This window comes from Ctenopharyngodon idella, chromosome 5, assembly GCF_019924925.1.
Source record: "Ctenopharyngodon idella isolate HZGC_01 chromosome 5, HZGC01, whole genome shotgun sequence".
NCBI lineage: Eukaryota > Metazoa > Chordata > Actinopteri > Cypriniformes > Xenocyprididae > Ctenopharyngodon > Ctenopharyngodon idella.
In genome coordinates, this window is record NC_067224.1 from 15,657,265 (window position 1) to 15,675,042 (window position 17,778).

The window sequence follows — 17,778 nt, forward strand, 5'->3', positions numbered from 1 at the left end:
TATTTTATTATTTTGTTTTATTTTATATATTTATTTTTTTTAAATTTATTTATTTATTTATTTTATTATTTTGTGGGTCTATTTGTTTTGTTGATGGAGGATTATTTGGGAAAGCTGTTTGAAAACTTGACTATTTTTAACTAGATTTTTACTTTTTGCTGTAAGCATTTTGAATTCACTTGGCTGCAGAAATAAATATTGTTAATTAAAATTAAAATCAAACTTGTAAGTGTTTTCAGACCAAATAAGAAGTATTGATATTTATATTAAACATCGTCAAAAGTTTGAAAAATATTTTTCTAGCAATATCGCTAGCTACAAAGCTCTCAGTCCTAGTTCTCATAATGACCCTTTCTCAAGTCTTGTCAATGGGGCTTGTGGTGCCCTTAGGCAGTGTTAGACTCAACCATCTGTGTTGAACAGTCTAGCCATCCCCGTAGCCCGAACCTTAGCTCCATTAAGATATCGGCGCACTCATAAGCGCTCTCACAGATGCACACGCACACATCCGCCCGTTGCGGGGCTGTGGGGCAGACTGGCCTGCTGTGTGCAGGTGTGCGGCTGGCTCTGTGAGTCTGCGCCTCTGTTGACCTGTATCCCCTCTTCCCCCTCCTCTCTTTTGCCTTCTTCCATTCAGCCCTCCCTTTTACTTCCTACTGAGCAAATGCCAAAGGGCCCGAGTGCTTCCAGAGGCCCGGTCGCTAGCACTAAATCCCTGGGTCCGGACGTGTGGTCATGCCCCTGTGTGTCTCTTTCTATGGCTGACTTAGCCGTGGCTCACTGGTGGACCACGTCCCAGCTCTCATTAGGAGATGTACTACATGGTTGTTAATAATCTCTCTTTGGTCACACTGTGAACTCCTAATGCTGCTTCCTCTTTGCCTGAAAGTAATTAGCCTCTTAGGAAACCAGACTCTTTTGTCCTTTTTATCATTTTTCTGAATTGTGTTTCCATTTCTTGATTTTCTGTTAGAGCTGTTGAGCATGTATCACAAAATTCTAAAGCATCTCAGCAACATAAGTCTGACCCTTTAGATCGGTCGGCTCATTCCTGTTAAGCACTATATTTGTGCTCTGTAACTTTTAAAACAAATAATATTGTTTCACAAATCATTGCTTTAAAAGTGCAGAAATAGCTTAATACACCCATAAGCTTTATTTATTAAATGCTTACTGAATGTGTCAATTTGAAGTTAATTTTTTGATATTCTTCATTTTATCTAAAAGTATAGAATGTTTTAGAGCAGGGTCTGAGGAGCTTTAGGAGGCCTGGGGAATTACACTTATTAACTTAAGATATTTATTAAATATGTTTAACATATAGAAATTATTTTAAGACATTTTGTGAATTTGATATTATTACTGTTTCAAAAGACATAAATTATACACAAATACAAAATATAATAAAATATAAAATATAAATTATTATTTACATTTATTCATTACATTTTATTTATATAAAATGTAAATATAGTATAAATATATATAAATATAATTTATTATGTAATAAAATAATAACTAATTGAATTTAACTGAACATTTTTCTCTTTAGGAGTATACAGTACTCTAATAGTGGGTAGACAAATAAACAGTTAATTTTAAATATTTGAAAGCCAAACATTTAATTTTGGAAACAACATGTAGTTTTACACTTAATATTGTTTCTAAATGGGCATTTATACATGAAAAAAGGGATACTCATATTTTTTCATAATTACCCAGAACAATTTGCCCCAGGAACTTTTTCCCCTCCAGACCTGTTGCTGTCTGCGTTTCCATCGCGGCCTACCGTGAAGATTGACAAGTCAGGTGACATAGGACTGTGCGCAACTTTCCAGTTCCTGCTAGATTTTGTCCTCCACATTAGGCTTAATAAAGCGGTTGTAGTTTTTAAACTCCATTGTTGATTCGAATAGCAAACTTTAAACTCTTACTGCACGCACCTCAACAGACTTAAAAATGGTGGTTGAAATAAAATGCTGCGTGGACTCAACCAATCAAAATGCTGCATGAACTCAACCAATCAGCATGTTCAGCACCCAAGTCCCTCCCCCGAAAGTTCCTGAACTTTAAAAAATGACTACCCCGCGAGCAGGGACTTTCTGAGGGGGAATTTTTACCTGGAACTTCGTTCAGACCCTGGTCCCTGTGGTCGAAACACACAGAGTACCACCCCAAAGTTCCTAGTTCCTGCATTGGAAACACAGCTTTCGATGGTCTTTGGCATCATCAAAACGTTTGAAAACCTCTGTTTTAAAGTGAGACAAACCAGCTAATACCATCACATAATTCATCAAATCTGTTGTTTATACTTGTTCATGTTTATGCTGTTTTCTCCCACCAATTGAAAAATGATATCACTTCCTGGAGGATGATGTCATGGAACTGGCTTTTGTTAGTTGCAGAAGTCTAACAGGATGGAAAGTAAAATTGAGGGCACAGGAAAAACCTATAAAATTCAATTAAAACAATATTCCCAAGAAAACCATGTTTTATTTGAACTATTGTGATTAGAGAAACGAAAAATGCAGAAACATCTGGAGAATTTCTTAATAAATTGCCAGTTATTAAAAGGTATGCTATGGACATGGGGACATGGTAAAATAGCAACATCTGCCCAGACTTTAGAATTCACTCCTGTGTTCACCTAATTCTGATGTTGTGGGGGAGAAGAAAATTGTGAGTTATATTTCACCCAATATATTAAGTCCCACATGATGAGACTTGCATAACAGGAATGACCCGGTCATTTTGGTCTCTGCCATTTCGACTCAGTGTGCATGTATGTCTGGGTAATGTTCAGATGAACAGTGATTGAATATCCAGATTAAAACTTCAAAGTATCCATGCGCTCTCTCTTTCTCTGTGGTAATGAGGGGTCCAGGTGCAGCGTGCAGGTGGCATGACCATGAGGGTCTAGAGGAAGATTGTCTGGAAAGACCTTCTGTCTTTTTTCCTTTCTCTTCATTTTGGTATTTATTTGCAGTGATATCATCATCATCTCTTTACCAGTCTCTCTTTGTCTCCTTTTTTTGCTTCCTTCACCATTTTTTTTCAGGGTGAAAGGTGTTCTTTCTCCATCCAGATGTGGCACTATTTTCTCACAGGCTTGCGCTGTGACCTTTGGGACGCTGTTGCCCCCGTGCAGGCCCGGCAGACCTTGGCCCAGGTGCTGTGTGAGACCCTGGAGGTCTTAGTTCAGAGGTACTCAAGAGCGCGACCCTCCTACAAAAGACTCCCCCAGATCAGGTACCAGATAAAAGGATAGTTTGAAAACCTGCCACATTTAACTTTAGAACTGTGGTTACTTTTTAAATGTCTTAGTTCCTTAATGTTTACATTCACCATTGTTTATTCCATTACATACCTTTCCATAGACACAATAGATAGACATAAACATAAAAGTTTGTTTATATAATATGTGTGAGTATATATTATTATATTTATATATTATATATATGTGTGTGTGTATGTGTGTATTTATACAGTACATACACACACACATATATTACGTAAACAAACTTTTATGTTCGATGCGATTAATCGCGATTAGTCGATTTGACAGCACTAGTACACAATAAGTTTATTGTATCAAATGATTCATTTAAATGTAAGTACATAGTAGTTAAAGACACTTAAAGCTGCAGTCCGTAAGTTTTGCCTCTTTGTCGCCATCTCTGTTTGAAACCTGCAACTGCAGTTATTTGTGGAATTATCATCTTTACGTTGGTTGTGCATCGGCACGGCTCCTCAGTGCGAATGAATCTAATGTTTTAAGGAGAATGTGTGGCTGTCAGTCACCGCACAAGTGGATACTGTACATGTACTTTGGAATCACAGATTATAGTCTTGGAAGTATGACCAAAATAAGAATTTTCACCAGAAAATGTCATCTGAACAAGTAACAACTCTGCCACTTTTGTTCTGACCAACTGAGAAAAAACAGTATTACAATGAATGGTGATTAAATCTAACGATCGCTTAGCTTATATCACATCAAACCGTGCAAATTATTATTGTTACACCTACCAGTTCCACCCAGATTAGAACACATTATTACAAGCGTACCGTTGTGGAACGGGCTGAAGTAAGGAGATAGTTTTGAACACTGGCTGGTTATGTACTTGCTTGATTTTGGATAATTTTTAACCAAAAAAAGTTAAGGACTGCAGCTTTAATATAAAGTTGGACCATATACGTATTTGTGTTTTTTCTCTCCTCACCATTATATTAATAAAATACCATTTGCTATCTTCCTGCTTATTGTATAATATATATATGAGTTTAAAAGGAGTGTTTTGAACATGCTGAATTTTATATATTATTTCTCATGTACAATTTCTGTGTACCATATACCATTCTCATGTGCATTCGGTTGTTGCGTTGTGGAAATGTGTCTCGCTGAAGTGGCCATGCATGGTTAAAGTCACCCTTCTGCGTCTTATGGTCAGCAGTCACACTCAAGCACATTCTAACAGAGAGCAGTCGTCCATGCTGTCTGATCGAATGATCTTACAGTATTTCTGCCGCACTGAGATGCACAAGCTCACCTTCTATCAGGAACCTCGGGCTTAGCAGACAGTGTTGAATGCTTTAGTGATTATGCCGGTGTTCGGCCCCAGGGGTCAAAGCAGATCTCCAGATTTGTAGAACAGTCTCTCTTTGTTAGCACATGGCCCTGCCTCAGCGCCTGGCAGAGGGCCCGGTTCTTTCATGCTAGACCGGGCCCAACCGCCCAGGCCTTGTGCGTAGCATTAACACATACTTAAAGTGGTTAAAGATGCCACAAGAGCACGCTTCCTCTCCACTCCAGGACTGATGAGAAAGAGCAGATCGCCCAGGGCCGATGGGAAGGAATGAATGGAGGGAACGGTTTTTGTTTCAGCAGATGAGCTTTGCTACAAGGACACCCGGTTATGAGCTCTTCAGTGCCGGGTGAGCTCAGGGTCTGCCAAGCAGATGGGCTCTAACTCTGCTCCCTTCTCTTTTTCTCCTATCTGGTGAAAGGGGAACTTTCGCTGTGCTATAAAGCAGAACTTGGTGGTAGGTGATGAAAAGTTGAGTTTGATAGGGAAACCAAAGTGGGTTGCTCGACCTCTCTGGATACTGAGAGACTGTACAGAAGTACATAATACACACATTTAGTGGTTTGAACTGAGCAGAACATGCATTTATTTGAGGTTACTTACTGATACATAAGTAATTGAAAGTAGGATACATGATACGGTACTATATTGGTTAGTGGTTGATATTGAATATTGTTGATTTTCCCTATTTTTACATTTATACTGTTCAAAAGTTTTATTCTGCAAATTCTGCATTAAAGTGATCAAAAGTGACAGTAAACATATTTATAATTATTTATATTTTAAATAAATGCTGTTCTTTTGATCTTTTTAACCATTTTCAACTGATAATAATAAGAATTTTTTCTTGAAGCAAATCAGCATCATGTGACACTGAAGACTGGAGTAATGATGCTGATAATTCAGCTTTGCCATCACAGGAATGAATTACATTTTCTAATATTTATATATATATATATATATATATATATATATATTATGGGGCCTGTTTTAGAGACAGTGTAAATAATAAATATCCATTCACTGAAAAATGGTTAAGAGAGAAATCTAAATGCTCAATATGGAGGCTGTTAATAATAATAATAATAATAATAATAATAAAAAGTCAGTTGCCTTTTTGGAAGAGGCATCAGCTGTTTGTTTACTCTAGAATGTGCATGTGTATTAGTAGGCCATGAAAAATTCTGATTTTGAGCGGATTTGAGATAAAAACACTAAATTTATATATAATATATTTATGATTTATTAAAAGTATAATTGTGACATAATCATATCTATCAGGATGTTCTGAGGTTAAGGTTTGGGGTTAGTGTTTGTTTTAGTTATATGTTGACAATCAGCAGTGTGTTTGACATGACCAATGAAATTTTCCTATTAATATCCATGATTTTCAAATTAAATAATCAACAAGCAAATATGGCCATAAAGTGTAGTTCTATCAAATACTACATGTTACACATAAAGAAATATTACTTTTTGCTAAAAAATCTTGGTTAGGACACAGTGTGACAGCGACACTGAGTTATTTCTAATATGAGGTGTCTTATTGCCTCCTCCAGGGTTGATATTACAGCTATTCTGCTGTCCGTGGAGCATCTGATGTGGAGTATGTGTGACTCTGTGGAGGAGTTGCTAAGGCCAGATGCAGCCCGTGGATCTTGGATGTGGTCCATACACAGCCTGTGTAACCAGCTACTGACCGTACTGATCATCCTTACATCACCTCTGGCAGAGCTGCACAGGTGACACAAGAGTTAGGATAAACTTGGATTATTAAGACCTAGAGGGGCAAGATTAGTAATTTGATGAGGGTGTATGTGTATTATTTATTTCATAGTTTCTCTCTCACTCTGTCTCAATCTCTCTCCAGGGTTTTTCAGGGAGGCTGTGGTGGAGGAGGCAGCAGAACTCCAAAATTTCCAGAGGGAGTGAACAGTCGTGACATAATGTGGCTGAGCGTAACGAACCCTACACTGTTCACAGAGGAGCTGCTGAGGTACTGACAGTATTGTGCAACAAACCAATGTGTTCTGTCAGTAGTCAGTTAGAATGAGTAACCCACTAATGCCATTTTCCCCTAAGAGATGTCTTATACTTATAGAATTACACTACCATATAAAAGATAGATTAGTCTCTTATGCTCACCAAGGCTGTATTTATTTGATGATACAGTAAAAACAGCAATATTGTAAAACACGATTACAATTTAAAATAATTATATATTAAAATATTAAAGTCTTTACTGTCACTTTTGATACATTTTATGCACCCTTGCTGAATAAAAGTATTAATTTCTTTCAAAACAAAATTTTACTGACACAATAGTTCATATGAACATACTGTGCCTGTTTGTCATTTCTAACTGTATTTTTGACATAATGACTACCGAGGTGGACATGTCTTCAATAATAATAATAATAATAATAATAACAATATACTACTTATTACTAGTAATTCTACTACTTATTTATATCTGTGATGATTTAAATGTGACTACTGAGGTGGACACATGTCTTTAATAATAATAATACTAATAATAATCTACTTATTACTAATACTTATTTATATAAAATGTAATGTCACCTCCAAAAAGTGTTCCAATCCGATTACATAATAGGAATGTAATATTATTAAAATAAAATACTTGTAACACATTACCCCAAGATTCCATAGACACAATAAAAACATCACCAGATTGCACTGTACCTCTATTGCTGAGCCCATTTTTAAGTTTAATTACAAGAAAAAAACCAAACAAACACAACGTAGTTTGTTGTTGCAGCCCAGCCAAATGAGGCTAGCATGGCCTTTCAGTTTTCGTTCATGTGTTAAATGCACACAAACACAGTCAATACATTACTGCAGTCACCAGACCCCCAGACTCACGGCCCTAATGCAGGCCAGATGCAGATGCCATAGTTAGTCATGCTGTTTATGCTGACATGCGCTGCGGGTCTTCAGCCCGGGTGTGAAAGGCTGAAACGGAGCCTGTAGGAGGACTGTGAAGCCAGGCAGAATGTCAGCCACATCTCACATCACCCTCCTCAAGCCCCCCAGCACTGCTCCAGACTCCCACTCCAGCGTGATATCATCGCGTGTCCCGCTTACACAAATCACCGGTCGTCAGCCCCACCGGCTCCGCTTCCATGAAGTCGAAGGGATTTAAATTAGTGCATTTTTATTGCCTGTTCCTTTTTTATTTATTTATTTAGCCTCGCTGTGTTCAAGACTCCCTGAGGGTCTTGCGGTGAGGGCCCCACCAGAGCCAAGAGGCCATACACCAAAATCAAACTCTTCTTCTTACTCAAACACTCTAACAAACTGACAGTTTGGATTATTAAATTAAAAAAGTAATAAAAGAGACAAGAAATATCAATAAATCAAGGAGCATTATGGGCAGGAAGATTTTTTTTTTTTTTTAGTTGCACATGTGTAAGTTCCAGATACAGTGAAGCCTGACCTCATAGTATAGCTTACAGATTTATCAGGACCATTAAAGTGGGATATCGGGTGGATTACCGGGCCTTTGACATGACAAATCGGTTGCTTAAATAAACCATAATGTTCTCCTATTATGTAGCAGAGCTCACCCTTCACTTAAACATTTGTTCTTCACCCAAGGTCAGAGATAAATAATGATATTTAGTGGTTTGTGCTAAAGTAAGCATGACTGTTATTACCATTGAGATGTCAGTGGCCATTTGAAGATTTGTATTTATTTATTTATTTTGCATGGGGCACATTTATATGATACTTTTAGAACAATCTGCATGAATGACAATTAAAACACTTAGGGCCTGATTTACTGAACGGGGCAAATTAGCGCGAGATTGCAATCCCATAAAAGCGCTGATGGGAGTGGAAAGTTCTGTGCATGATCTACCGATGACACGCAAACTAAAGAACACAGACGCAGCTGGATCATTTCCATAATGACGAACATCTACCAAGAGTAGTGCAAATTAGCGCCTGGTTTAAGACATACTTTTTTTGGGCGTTAAATAATGGTGCAAATACCAGTAAAATGACTAGCGCAAACCTTAGTAAATCGGTCAGCTGCAAAAATAACCCTGCCCATGCCTTTTCAGTGCTATTTTTTTCACTCCATGTCTTTAGTAAATCCTGACAGTATTTTTTTTAACCCTAAAAGATTGTTTGTGCTGGCACAAGCTGTTAGTAAATCTGGCCCTTAATTACATATTGCTAAATAGCAATAGCTATTGCTAACTGTACTATTGACTTTTTTTTGTTAGAACTGTTTACATGCTGTTTCAATACAGATTATCAATATTAGCTGATTAAAGGTGATGTTGTTCAACAAATTTTCACAGGCAATCCACAACAATCAGCAAATGGGGGATCTGTATTCTGTAAAACAGGTTGCATCACTTCCGGTTCAGGTATTTTGTGTGTTTCGTTAAATATAGAGCCATTTTTCTCAAGATACCTTAATAGGAGCAAAGATACGCATAATCGATGTCCATCGCATAAGCAGATTGATATCTAAAAGTTTTTTTTATTTTTCTTCTTCTCAGTAACATTTAGATATTTAAATGGAATAAAACACCAGCAATAAAAAGAAGCTAGGTTAGCTGATTAGCTTAAAACTCCATAGATATCGCTATCAGTTCGTCAGTTCTGCCGTTAACACTTTCTCCGACAAGCGGATGCTATGAGACTTGTTCTCCTGTTTGTTCTTGTGACGTTCCTCATAAAGCCTGTTCACGTAGAGTTGAAGAATTTCCCTATGTAGATTTTCAAGTTCAATTTGATTATGCAAATTCACTGTAATGACCAACAAATAAAGACTCTGATAAAGACTTTTATGTGAGTCATGCTTTATACATCACTACATTATTCACAATGGACAATTGACCTTTTTTTGCCCACAAAATATTGTTGAAATATTATTAATATGACCACACCTCAACTTTCCAGATGCAGTTCAGGTTTTTCGTTTTTCTATTTCTATTTTAATAGTATAGGTTTAGTATTTACAGTAGACATTTAAGGTAAACGTGAATATAATATATCCATGAAATTAGATTTTTCCCCCAGTCCCCCCCAGTCTCTCTGTTTTCAACAGAAGTGTAAATAATTTATTATTTTTTCTTTTGTAATTTAGCTTAGCCCTAATAATATGGTTTAGTGAGGGTAAGTGAAATACCCTCCTATCAGCTCACCGGAAGAGAACATAACAGTGCAGTGATGATGAAAACAGTAATTGACCATATTGATTTTTACACGGTTGAAAATGAGGCTGTGAGGGATAGACTTGCAGTTGTTACAATGGTATAAATGTCCAAATTACATGTATTTTTCAAAACTCCTTTTTTCAGATCTGTTTTATAGAGTTTTTTTGTCTACTGAATCTCTTTTTATAAAGATGTTTCGTCAGCTGAATTGAATTAAACAGTACAATCCACTGAACGCACTGTACTTTTATCCTCACAGTCTTGTTTCATTCCTATCAAAAATTAAACATGACGCTACCCTGACTGAGGTTTTTCTGGTTTTCCGTGTGTGAGGGCTGTTTAAACTGTCTTCAGACAGTGGTTGAGCACAATGAATATCACATGACGTTGGGTTCTTTGTGACAGAACTATTGTTCTGAAGTGTTCATTTGACTGAAGAGGAGATGTCCTTGGATTCTTAACATTCTTTACCTACCAATGCTTTCTACAGAACAACTGTAATGCAGCTTTACACTTTATCCAACGCCAGTCAACTTATTTTTGTAAGCATCACTGAAAAGTTTTTTGGTGAATAAATGGATAATTGACATTCTAGTGTATGTAGTATTTTAATAGCATATTTGCTCCTCAACAGAACAGTGAAGAATAAATGAACCTCAGCACATTCTTTTAGTTTTGTTTGTTCATTGTTTAATTGTTTTACTTTAGCACTGTCTATTTAACACATACTATTATAAATTATACAAATAAAACTGAAAATATAAAAGGGTTTCACATATTTTGGGGTCTGTGGGATTAAGAGGTTTGAAACCCTTGATTTAAGGTACACAATTTAATGTACATTTTCATGGTTATCATTAAGGCTTAATAATTCACAAATGCAAATTGCAAATATGATTTACATGATTCAAAGATTGCAACACTTTCTTCAGTGATATGAATTTTGTGGTTATATATATATAAAACTATCACCACAAAATTCATCTCAATTATTGTAAACAAATTGTAAATAAATTTTCTGTATTTTCTGAGTAGTTATAATATATGGTCATTATACCATTGCTAAAATATTATCTAATGGTGGCCTAAGACTTTTGCACAGTAATATATATAGGTACGAGAGGCTGTGCTGTAACGTGAATAAGTCACGGCTGAAGGGCGTTGTTCCCCTTCAGCTGAGACTTATTCACGATACAGCACTAGCCTTGAGTACCTTATTGCTTTTATAAAACAGTTACCACACAATACAAATATTAAAGCCGGAAAAATAGTCGCTGACCATGAACCACAACAGAAGTTACGCCATTAGATGGCGGCAAAGACTGTCTTTATGAGTGTGTCACTCAGTAGTGAAGACTTTTATATTGAAAAGACTGAATTGTTGTGAACACGGAACAAGACGCAACTGACAAATGCTTTGACTAGCACTGTCAGTCATGGGAAAACCCCTTAACTATTAAAAGGACAGGATAATACATCGAACATTTAAACAGATGTTTTATTATGAACATAGGACTGACCTGAAGGAAAATGCTAAATCTGAATGTAGGTATTAAACTCGTTCAATCGATCTCTTTCTCACAATACTCTTCTACATAATACAGTAAGCTTTAATGAACAATATAAATGGAGAACAAACAGTTTACGTTGCTAAGAGTGGTTGCTAAGGGTGTAGTGATACACAGAACCATTGGGTGAAGTGGTTACAGCCGTGTTTTATCATGAATAAAACACAGCTATTGACCAATCAGAATCAATGACAGGAACTAACAGTTTTATACATACATATATATATATATATATATATATATATATTACATTTTCTATTCGTAAAGAATCCTGATTAAAAATGTATCCCAGTTTCTATAAAAATATGAAGCAGTGCAAATGTTTTTAATATTGATAATTAGAAGAAATTTACATTTAATCATTTAGCAGATGAGCTTTTGTCCAAAGTGACTTACAAATGATAACAATAGAAGCAGTTGAGCCAACGAAAGAGCACAGTACACGTTGCAAGGTTTTGTTGTTGTTTTTTATGAAATGTTTCTTAAGCACTAAATTAGCATATTGGAATGTGGTGACAGTTTAAAATTACATTTAAAATTACAATAGAAAACAGTTATTATGCAGACTTTTTGAACATAAGGGACTTTTTTTCAAAAACAAAAAAAATCTTACTAATCTAAATGTTTGAGCATTGACGAAACCTTAATAATATGTTTCTATTGTTTAAGGGATTTTCTAGCATCTGAGGGATCTTCTTTATGTCTGTTTGAGCTATTGGTGTCTGGACCCTGTTATAATCCAGCACTACTTCTGCAGACCATCCTTCACAAAGACTGCTTACTGCTACAGATCATCATCTCATACTCATGTAAGTCTCTTAATGCCCTGACACAATACTTGTTGAACTGTGAATGTGCCCTTACTAGTGATGCCATTTTTTTTACTCTTGCTATAATGAAGCCTGCTGAAAGTTGACAAAATATCAAAAAAATAGTTTTGTTGACTTATCAAAATGTCTTCATTTTCACGTGTTTGAGTCTGATGCAGGTTGCATCTGTGATTAACAGAAGAGAGGCATGCAACAAGAGTGTACAAGGAGATGCTCTTTGAAGCACATCAATGCTTTCATTGGTTTCCACAAATGAATTTAGTACAATTTATTGGTAGAAAGACTGATTAGCTGTAAGGATGGCCCAGTGACCTTGCTGCTCTTAATAGCCTGCACCTGTTTTTAATGGATCTTTATTTCGCACGCATCTTATTTTAAATAAGCTGTTGTGTGCACTTGTGAACTGATCACAACGATAACATCACGCGAGTCGCCCAACACCTGCATGGTGGAACCATGCCGAGTCCTTTCATTCTTGCAAAATAAGCCATAGAAATCGTTAATTGCTAGTCTAAAATTTGAAATTACACTCTGTTGAATTTGCTAACAAGTAAATGCTACCTTAGATCTTGAGAGGCTCGTCTCAATCAGCCACATTTGATACTCTTTTGCGAAGTAAGGCAGATCCACCTGTTTTTTTAGACAATCTCATGCGTTGCTCAGTTTCATCAGATTTGTGTTTCATCCTCAGGCAGATCGGAGATTCATCCGGATTGTTGTGAGAATGTCGTTTTACTCACTCATCATCGCACTCATCACCCTCCTCATCATTTCTGAATCAATAGAGCTCAGTTATAAACACTCATGTGAGAGCAAAGTGAATGACCTTTAAAGATTTTCCTCTTTCTTCCTTCCACTCTGAAAAGTCTAACCTTTAAAGGCTGTTTTGTGCTTGCACATTAATTCACATTATGGCGGAGCTCATTAATAACCAAGCTCGGCTGAGAGCACGTCTTCCTGCGTGCTCTGGTGTGGGAATCACGTCGCCGTAAATCAACACTGCCTGGCCACAGCCTGGCTAATTAAGAAGAAACGCGGTGGCTTGGTTGTCTACCGTTTAGAGAAACCTCTTTTAAAGTTCCTCGCTCGAGTCGCTGTCTCTCAGCACAGTTTGGGAGCGCTTAGTGCTAAGCTGTGCTCTAAATAGGAGCTTGTTTGTGGAATTCTTTAAGGGACTGATAGCGATGTCTTGTTCCAATTAAGGGCCTCTAGTGGAAACTCATCTGTGAGGCCCGGTAGAAAATCAACAGGTGTGTTTGTTGGCAACACGTCAAGGTTGCAAAGGTTTGTTAGCGGAGGATAGAATTGGTTTGTGGAATCCCCTCCCTTGAGAAACACCAGCAGTTCATTTATCACGGTTCATCTGGCAGCTCATAAACAGATGATTGCGAAGAGGCAGGTCATTAACCTGTCCAGCCCTTACTGCCCCTTGTGGTCATTCACATAAGTACGCTCCTTTTTTGTAAAATCCCGTAGTCATTTTTGTATGGTTTTATTTGTCTTTTAATGGATTGGAAACTGTTAACTGAGGATTTTTGACATGACAGACCTTAAATAGCATTTACTGTATCTATTGTCAAAGCTGTTTAAAAAAGTTTTATTTTAATTTGATTGTTATTATGAATTTTGCTAAATATTCTATAATTATGCACACAACATTTTTGTAACCTCATTAATTGAGTATGTTCATATTAATGAGAATTCATGGAATAAGAGTACTTTTTATCAGAAAACGCTGAACGCAAAAAGTTATTTAAAAATATACATTCCCTTATGCATTAATAGAAATTTTTGATATATATATATATGGACAATGTGGACAATTAATTAATGCATGTTATTTCAAACAGAAATATTTTTCTTCATAACTTTTCTTTCCGGCTTACTCCTGTCCTCCCACCACCTGTCAATTCCAGATGGATCAAATGAAGTCATTTTAATCCATTGAGTATATTTTACTTAGAAATCTGTCATATTACAGAAGTAAAATGTATTTTGAATTTGGTGTCATATAAGCACATGCAATACCCAGTATAGTCATGGCCAAAATATTGGCAGTGTCATAAATTTTGTGTTTCGCAAAGTTTGCTGCTTCAGCTGTTGTGGTGTTGATTCACATAACTGTTTTTAGATTATTATGCAGAGTGATCAGATTCATGTAAAATAATTGCAAAAAGCTTCATTGGCCAAAAACAAAAGAACTTTATCACAAAAACCCAAATTTCACTGCCTAACATCATTTCACTAATCATATCATCAGCACATAGGAAAGTGTAAACAGGACTAGCCAGGTGAAATCACTCTATCATTATGATTGGATTATAAGAGCAGACTGATTGCTATAAAAGGAGGGAAGAAGTGCTTCCAATCAACTACGTTTACATGGACAGCAGTAATCTAATTATTGACCTTATTCTGAATAAGACAATATTATGATTAAGGTGTTTACATGAGTTGCTTTTAGAAAATTGCTTTCATGTTCCCGTTTTACATGTTATAGAACATAGATCGATTAATGGCAAACGTAATTTTGTCCCCATGGCACGCCGTCCAACGTTTTCTACAGAATTTCGCGTATCACCACACAGTTCGTCTTTGTCATGGTACCAAACAGTTTTGGGTGTTTCATTTTTAATTTTACGAAAGCTTCAAGTGCAGTTAATTATTTGTCATGCTGTACGTGTGCAAATAGATACGGAGCCCCGCATATGACATGCAAGAAAAAATAAATAAATCGTGCGCACGATTTATAAATCGAGGGAATGAATTAGTAAACCGTGCGCATGATTTAGCCTACAATTTATTTTTCCTGTCATGTTCAGGGCTCTGTAAATAGACGACGGCGGATACAAATTCCCCAGCAACAGGCCTGCTCTGTACTTTCATTCGGCAACATTTCATTCACGCCACCACGACAAACTTGGAGGTACTGGATGAGAGGTGAGGTGAGAGGAATTTGATTTGTGGCTTCTTGCTTGAAGCTATGCTCTTTGCCGTCAAACGGTTGACCACTGCCGTGTGTGTATTATGTGTCCTGTCTCAAAATGTGGCGAAAACTCCTACACGACGTTAATAGTGTGATTAAGGTGTGTACATGTCTATAATGCACTCCGATAATGTGACTAAAACAGGAATACTTCACCTATTCGATTTGTGTTTACTTCGAGTATGACTTTAGCCGGATTAAGGTAATCAAAAATCGCTGTTTACATGGTAGTTTCTTAATCAGAGTATTGCCTTAATCGTGTTAATATCAGAATATTGTTGTCCATGTAAACGTACTGATTGTGTTCTTGTGCTAGAAATGGTTACCTCCAAAGAAAGACGTACAGCCGTCAACGCTTTGAATCAAAGAATGGCCTCACATGCAAGGAAATTGCTGCAAAGAATATTGCACCTCAAGAACTTCAAGGAGAGGGGTTCAACTGTTGTGAAAAAGGCTTCAGGACATCACAGAGTGTCAGCAAGTGCCAGGACTGTCTCCTCCTGAGGAATCAGCTATGGAATCATGTCACCACCAGTGCAGAGCTTGCTCAATATTGGTAGGTGGGTGTGAGTGTATCTCCACGCATAGTGAGGCCAAGACTTTTGAACAATGGCCTGGTGTCAAGGAGGGCAGCAATCCCATAGAGAACCTGCGGTCCGTCTTTAAAACGCGAGTGAACAAGCAGAAGTCAACAAATTGTGATCATCTCCGAGCACTAATAAGGCAAGAATGGATCGCCATCAGTCAGGATTTGGCCCAGAAGCTGATATCCAGCATGGCAGAGCGAATTGCAGAGGTTATGAAGAAGACGGGTCAACATCGTCTCTTTGCATATATTGAATGTTTTTGCCAATAAAAGCCTTTTAAAACTTATGAAATGCTTATCATTGTTTTCCAGTATACCATAGAAACGTGAAAAAAAAAAAAAGTCTACAAATACTGAAGCAGCAAACTTTGCAAAACACAAGATGTGTGTCTGTGCCAATAATTTAGGCCTTTGCTGTACACCACAGCTCTGATGTAATCATTTTTTAGTAGCGAATGGATAATTACAGTGAAACACAGAACAAGACACCAAACAGTCTCTCACCAAGCAAAATGGCATCTGAAGCCTACTGTTTTCCTTGCACATATAGCAAAAAAAAAAGAAAAAAAAAGCAGTCGATTCCCATCAGTCCCTTACCAGGAGCAGAATCCCTGTTAAGCAAAGCAGTATTAGCTAACCACACGCTCTACTACGACAGGTAATTTAGGCCTGTCATTTCAAAACAGTCCAACATTTGTCAAAAAAGTGCAAACAGCAGCCTGCTTTTTATCAAAGACACTCATTGAATGCTGCGTTGCATTCAATCGCCTATTCAAACGCCTGTCATCTCTAGGAAGCGAGACTGACAGGGGCTGAACCAAAGGCACAACCACCCTGCATCTCTCTACAACCCTACAGGCCTGACAACATTTAGACAAGGGCATTCAGTCATATCTTGTTGTTGTGGTCTCATCTTTCATGTGTTTGTCCAGACAGTCAATTGGCTTTTTGCCTTACAATGGACCTTACGCACTGTATTGATTTACAAGACATAAATTTCCTGTGCTAGGCTCAGATGTCTTGCAGTATGTAAGCTCAAAGTTATGTTTTGTTTAGACCTTTGTTTTAACTGTCCAGTAATTCAGATTAGTATTATAGGACTAAATTAGAGCTACACGATTAATAGTTAAAAGATTGTGATCTTGATTCAAACACCCACGCAATCTTACCACACAGTATTATTCAAATAATCACAGATGTACTGAGATAAACTTTCATATTTTGGATATAAACACTGATGTCTATGGTAGAAATCAAAATAGAGTAACTGCCATGCTTCAAATAATGATTGTATTGATTACGTTGTTACGCCGCTAGGTGTCATTGAATCATTCAAGATATTCATTCAAAAACACTAATTCATCCTGTAATGAAACATACAATTTATTTATGAGTGAGTCATTGAATCATTCATTCAAACCGAGCCACATGAGCCAGCCTTCGCTCCCCACGTGCATCAGTGAGCCTTGGCCACCCATGACCCAGTCGCCGGTTCACCACTGTTCCTTCCTTGGACCACTTTTGATAGATACTGACCACTGCAGACCAGGAACACCCCACAAGAGCTGTATTCTTATTGCTAAGCCATGCTATTTTTAGCATTGTGGTTATTTTGATATCATTTATAATAACCATGGTAATGTGCTTTCAGGTCTCTGTGTGGACAGAGGAATAGAGGTGTCCCCTGATACTCAGACAGCAGCTGCAGAGTTTTTAGAAGCTGTTTTTGCCATCCTGTCCTCCCTAAACTACTTCCCCAGGGCTTTAAGTCGAGCGCTGGAGGGATACCTGGACCGGAAACACCTTTGGGAACACTTTTACAACTTAACAGGTGCAGAATTTGCAATGCTCTGTCCTACATTTGTTTAGACTTCAAAAAGACACAATTTTAGTCAGATGTGGCCGTTTAGTTACAGTCCAGTTGGAAGCCACTATCGCCATGTGCCCCCACTGTGTCCTCTAATTGCCTCAATATCAGATCTGACCAGCTGGAAGCCCATCATCAAATCAAAGCCATAATTAAACCT

The 17,778-nt window shown here is 37.2% G+C and overlaps 1 protein-coding gene across 2 annotated transcripts in view; it reads left to right on the plus strand.

The window, feature by feature from the left end:
• kiaa0825 (KIAA0825 ortholog) overlaps positions 1-17,778 on the plus strand; it is a 178,744-nt gene that overhangs the window by 57,150 nt on the left and 103,816 nt on the right. For both annotated transcript variants that reach the window (XM_051895763.1, XM_051895762.1), the window contains exons 10-14: positions 3,059-3,249; positions 6,146-6,328; positions 6,457-6,582; positions 12,019-12,158; positions 17,403-17,582. In XM_051895763.1, the coding sequence (XP_051751723.1) occupies positions 3,059-3,249; positions 6,146-6,328; positions 6,457-6,582; positions 12,019-12,158; positions 17,403-17,582 (820 nt within the window). The remainder of the gene's footprint in view (positions 1-3,058; positions 3,250-6,145; positions 6,329-6,456; positions 6,583-12,018; positions 12,159-17,402; positions 17,583-17,778) is intronic.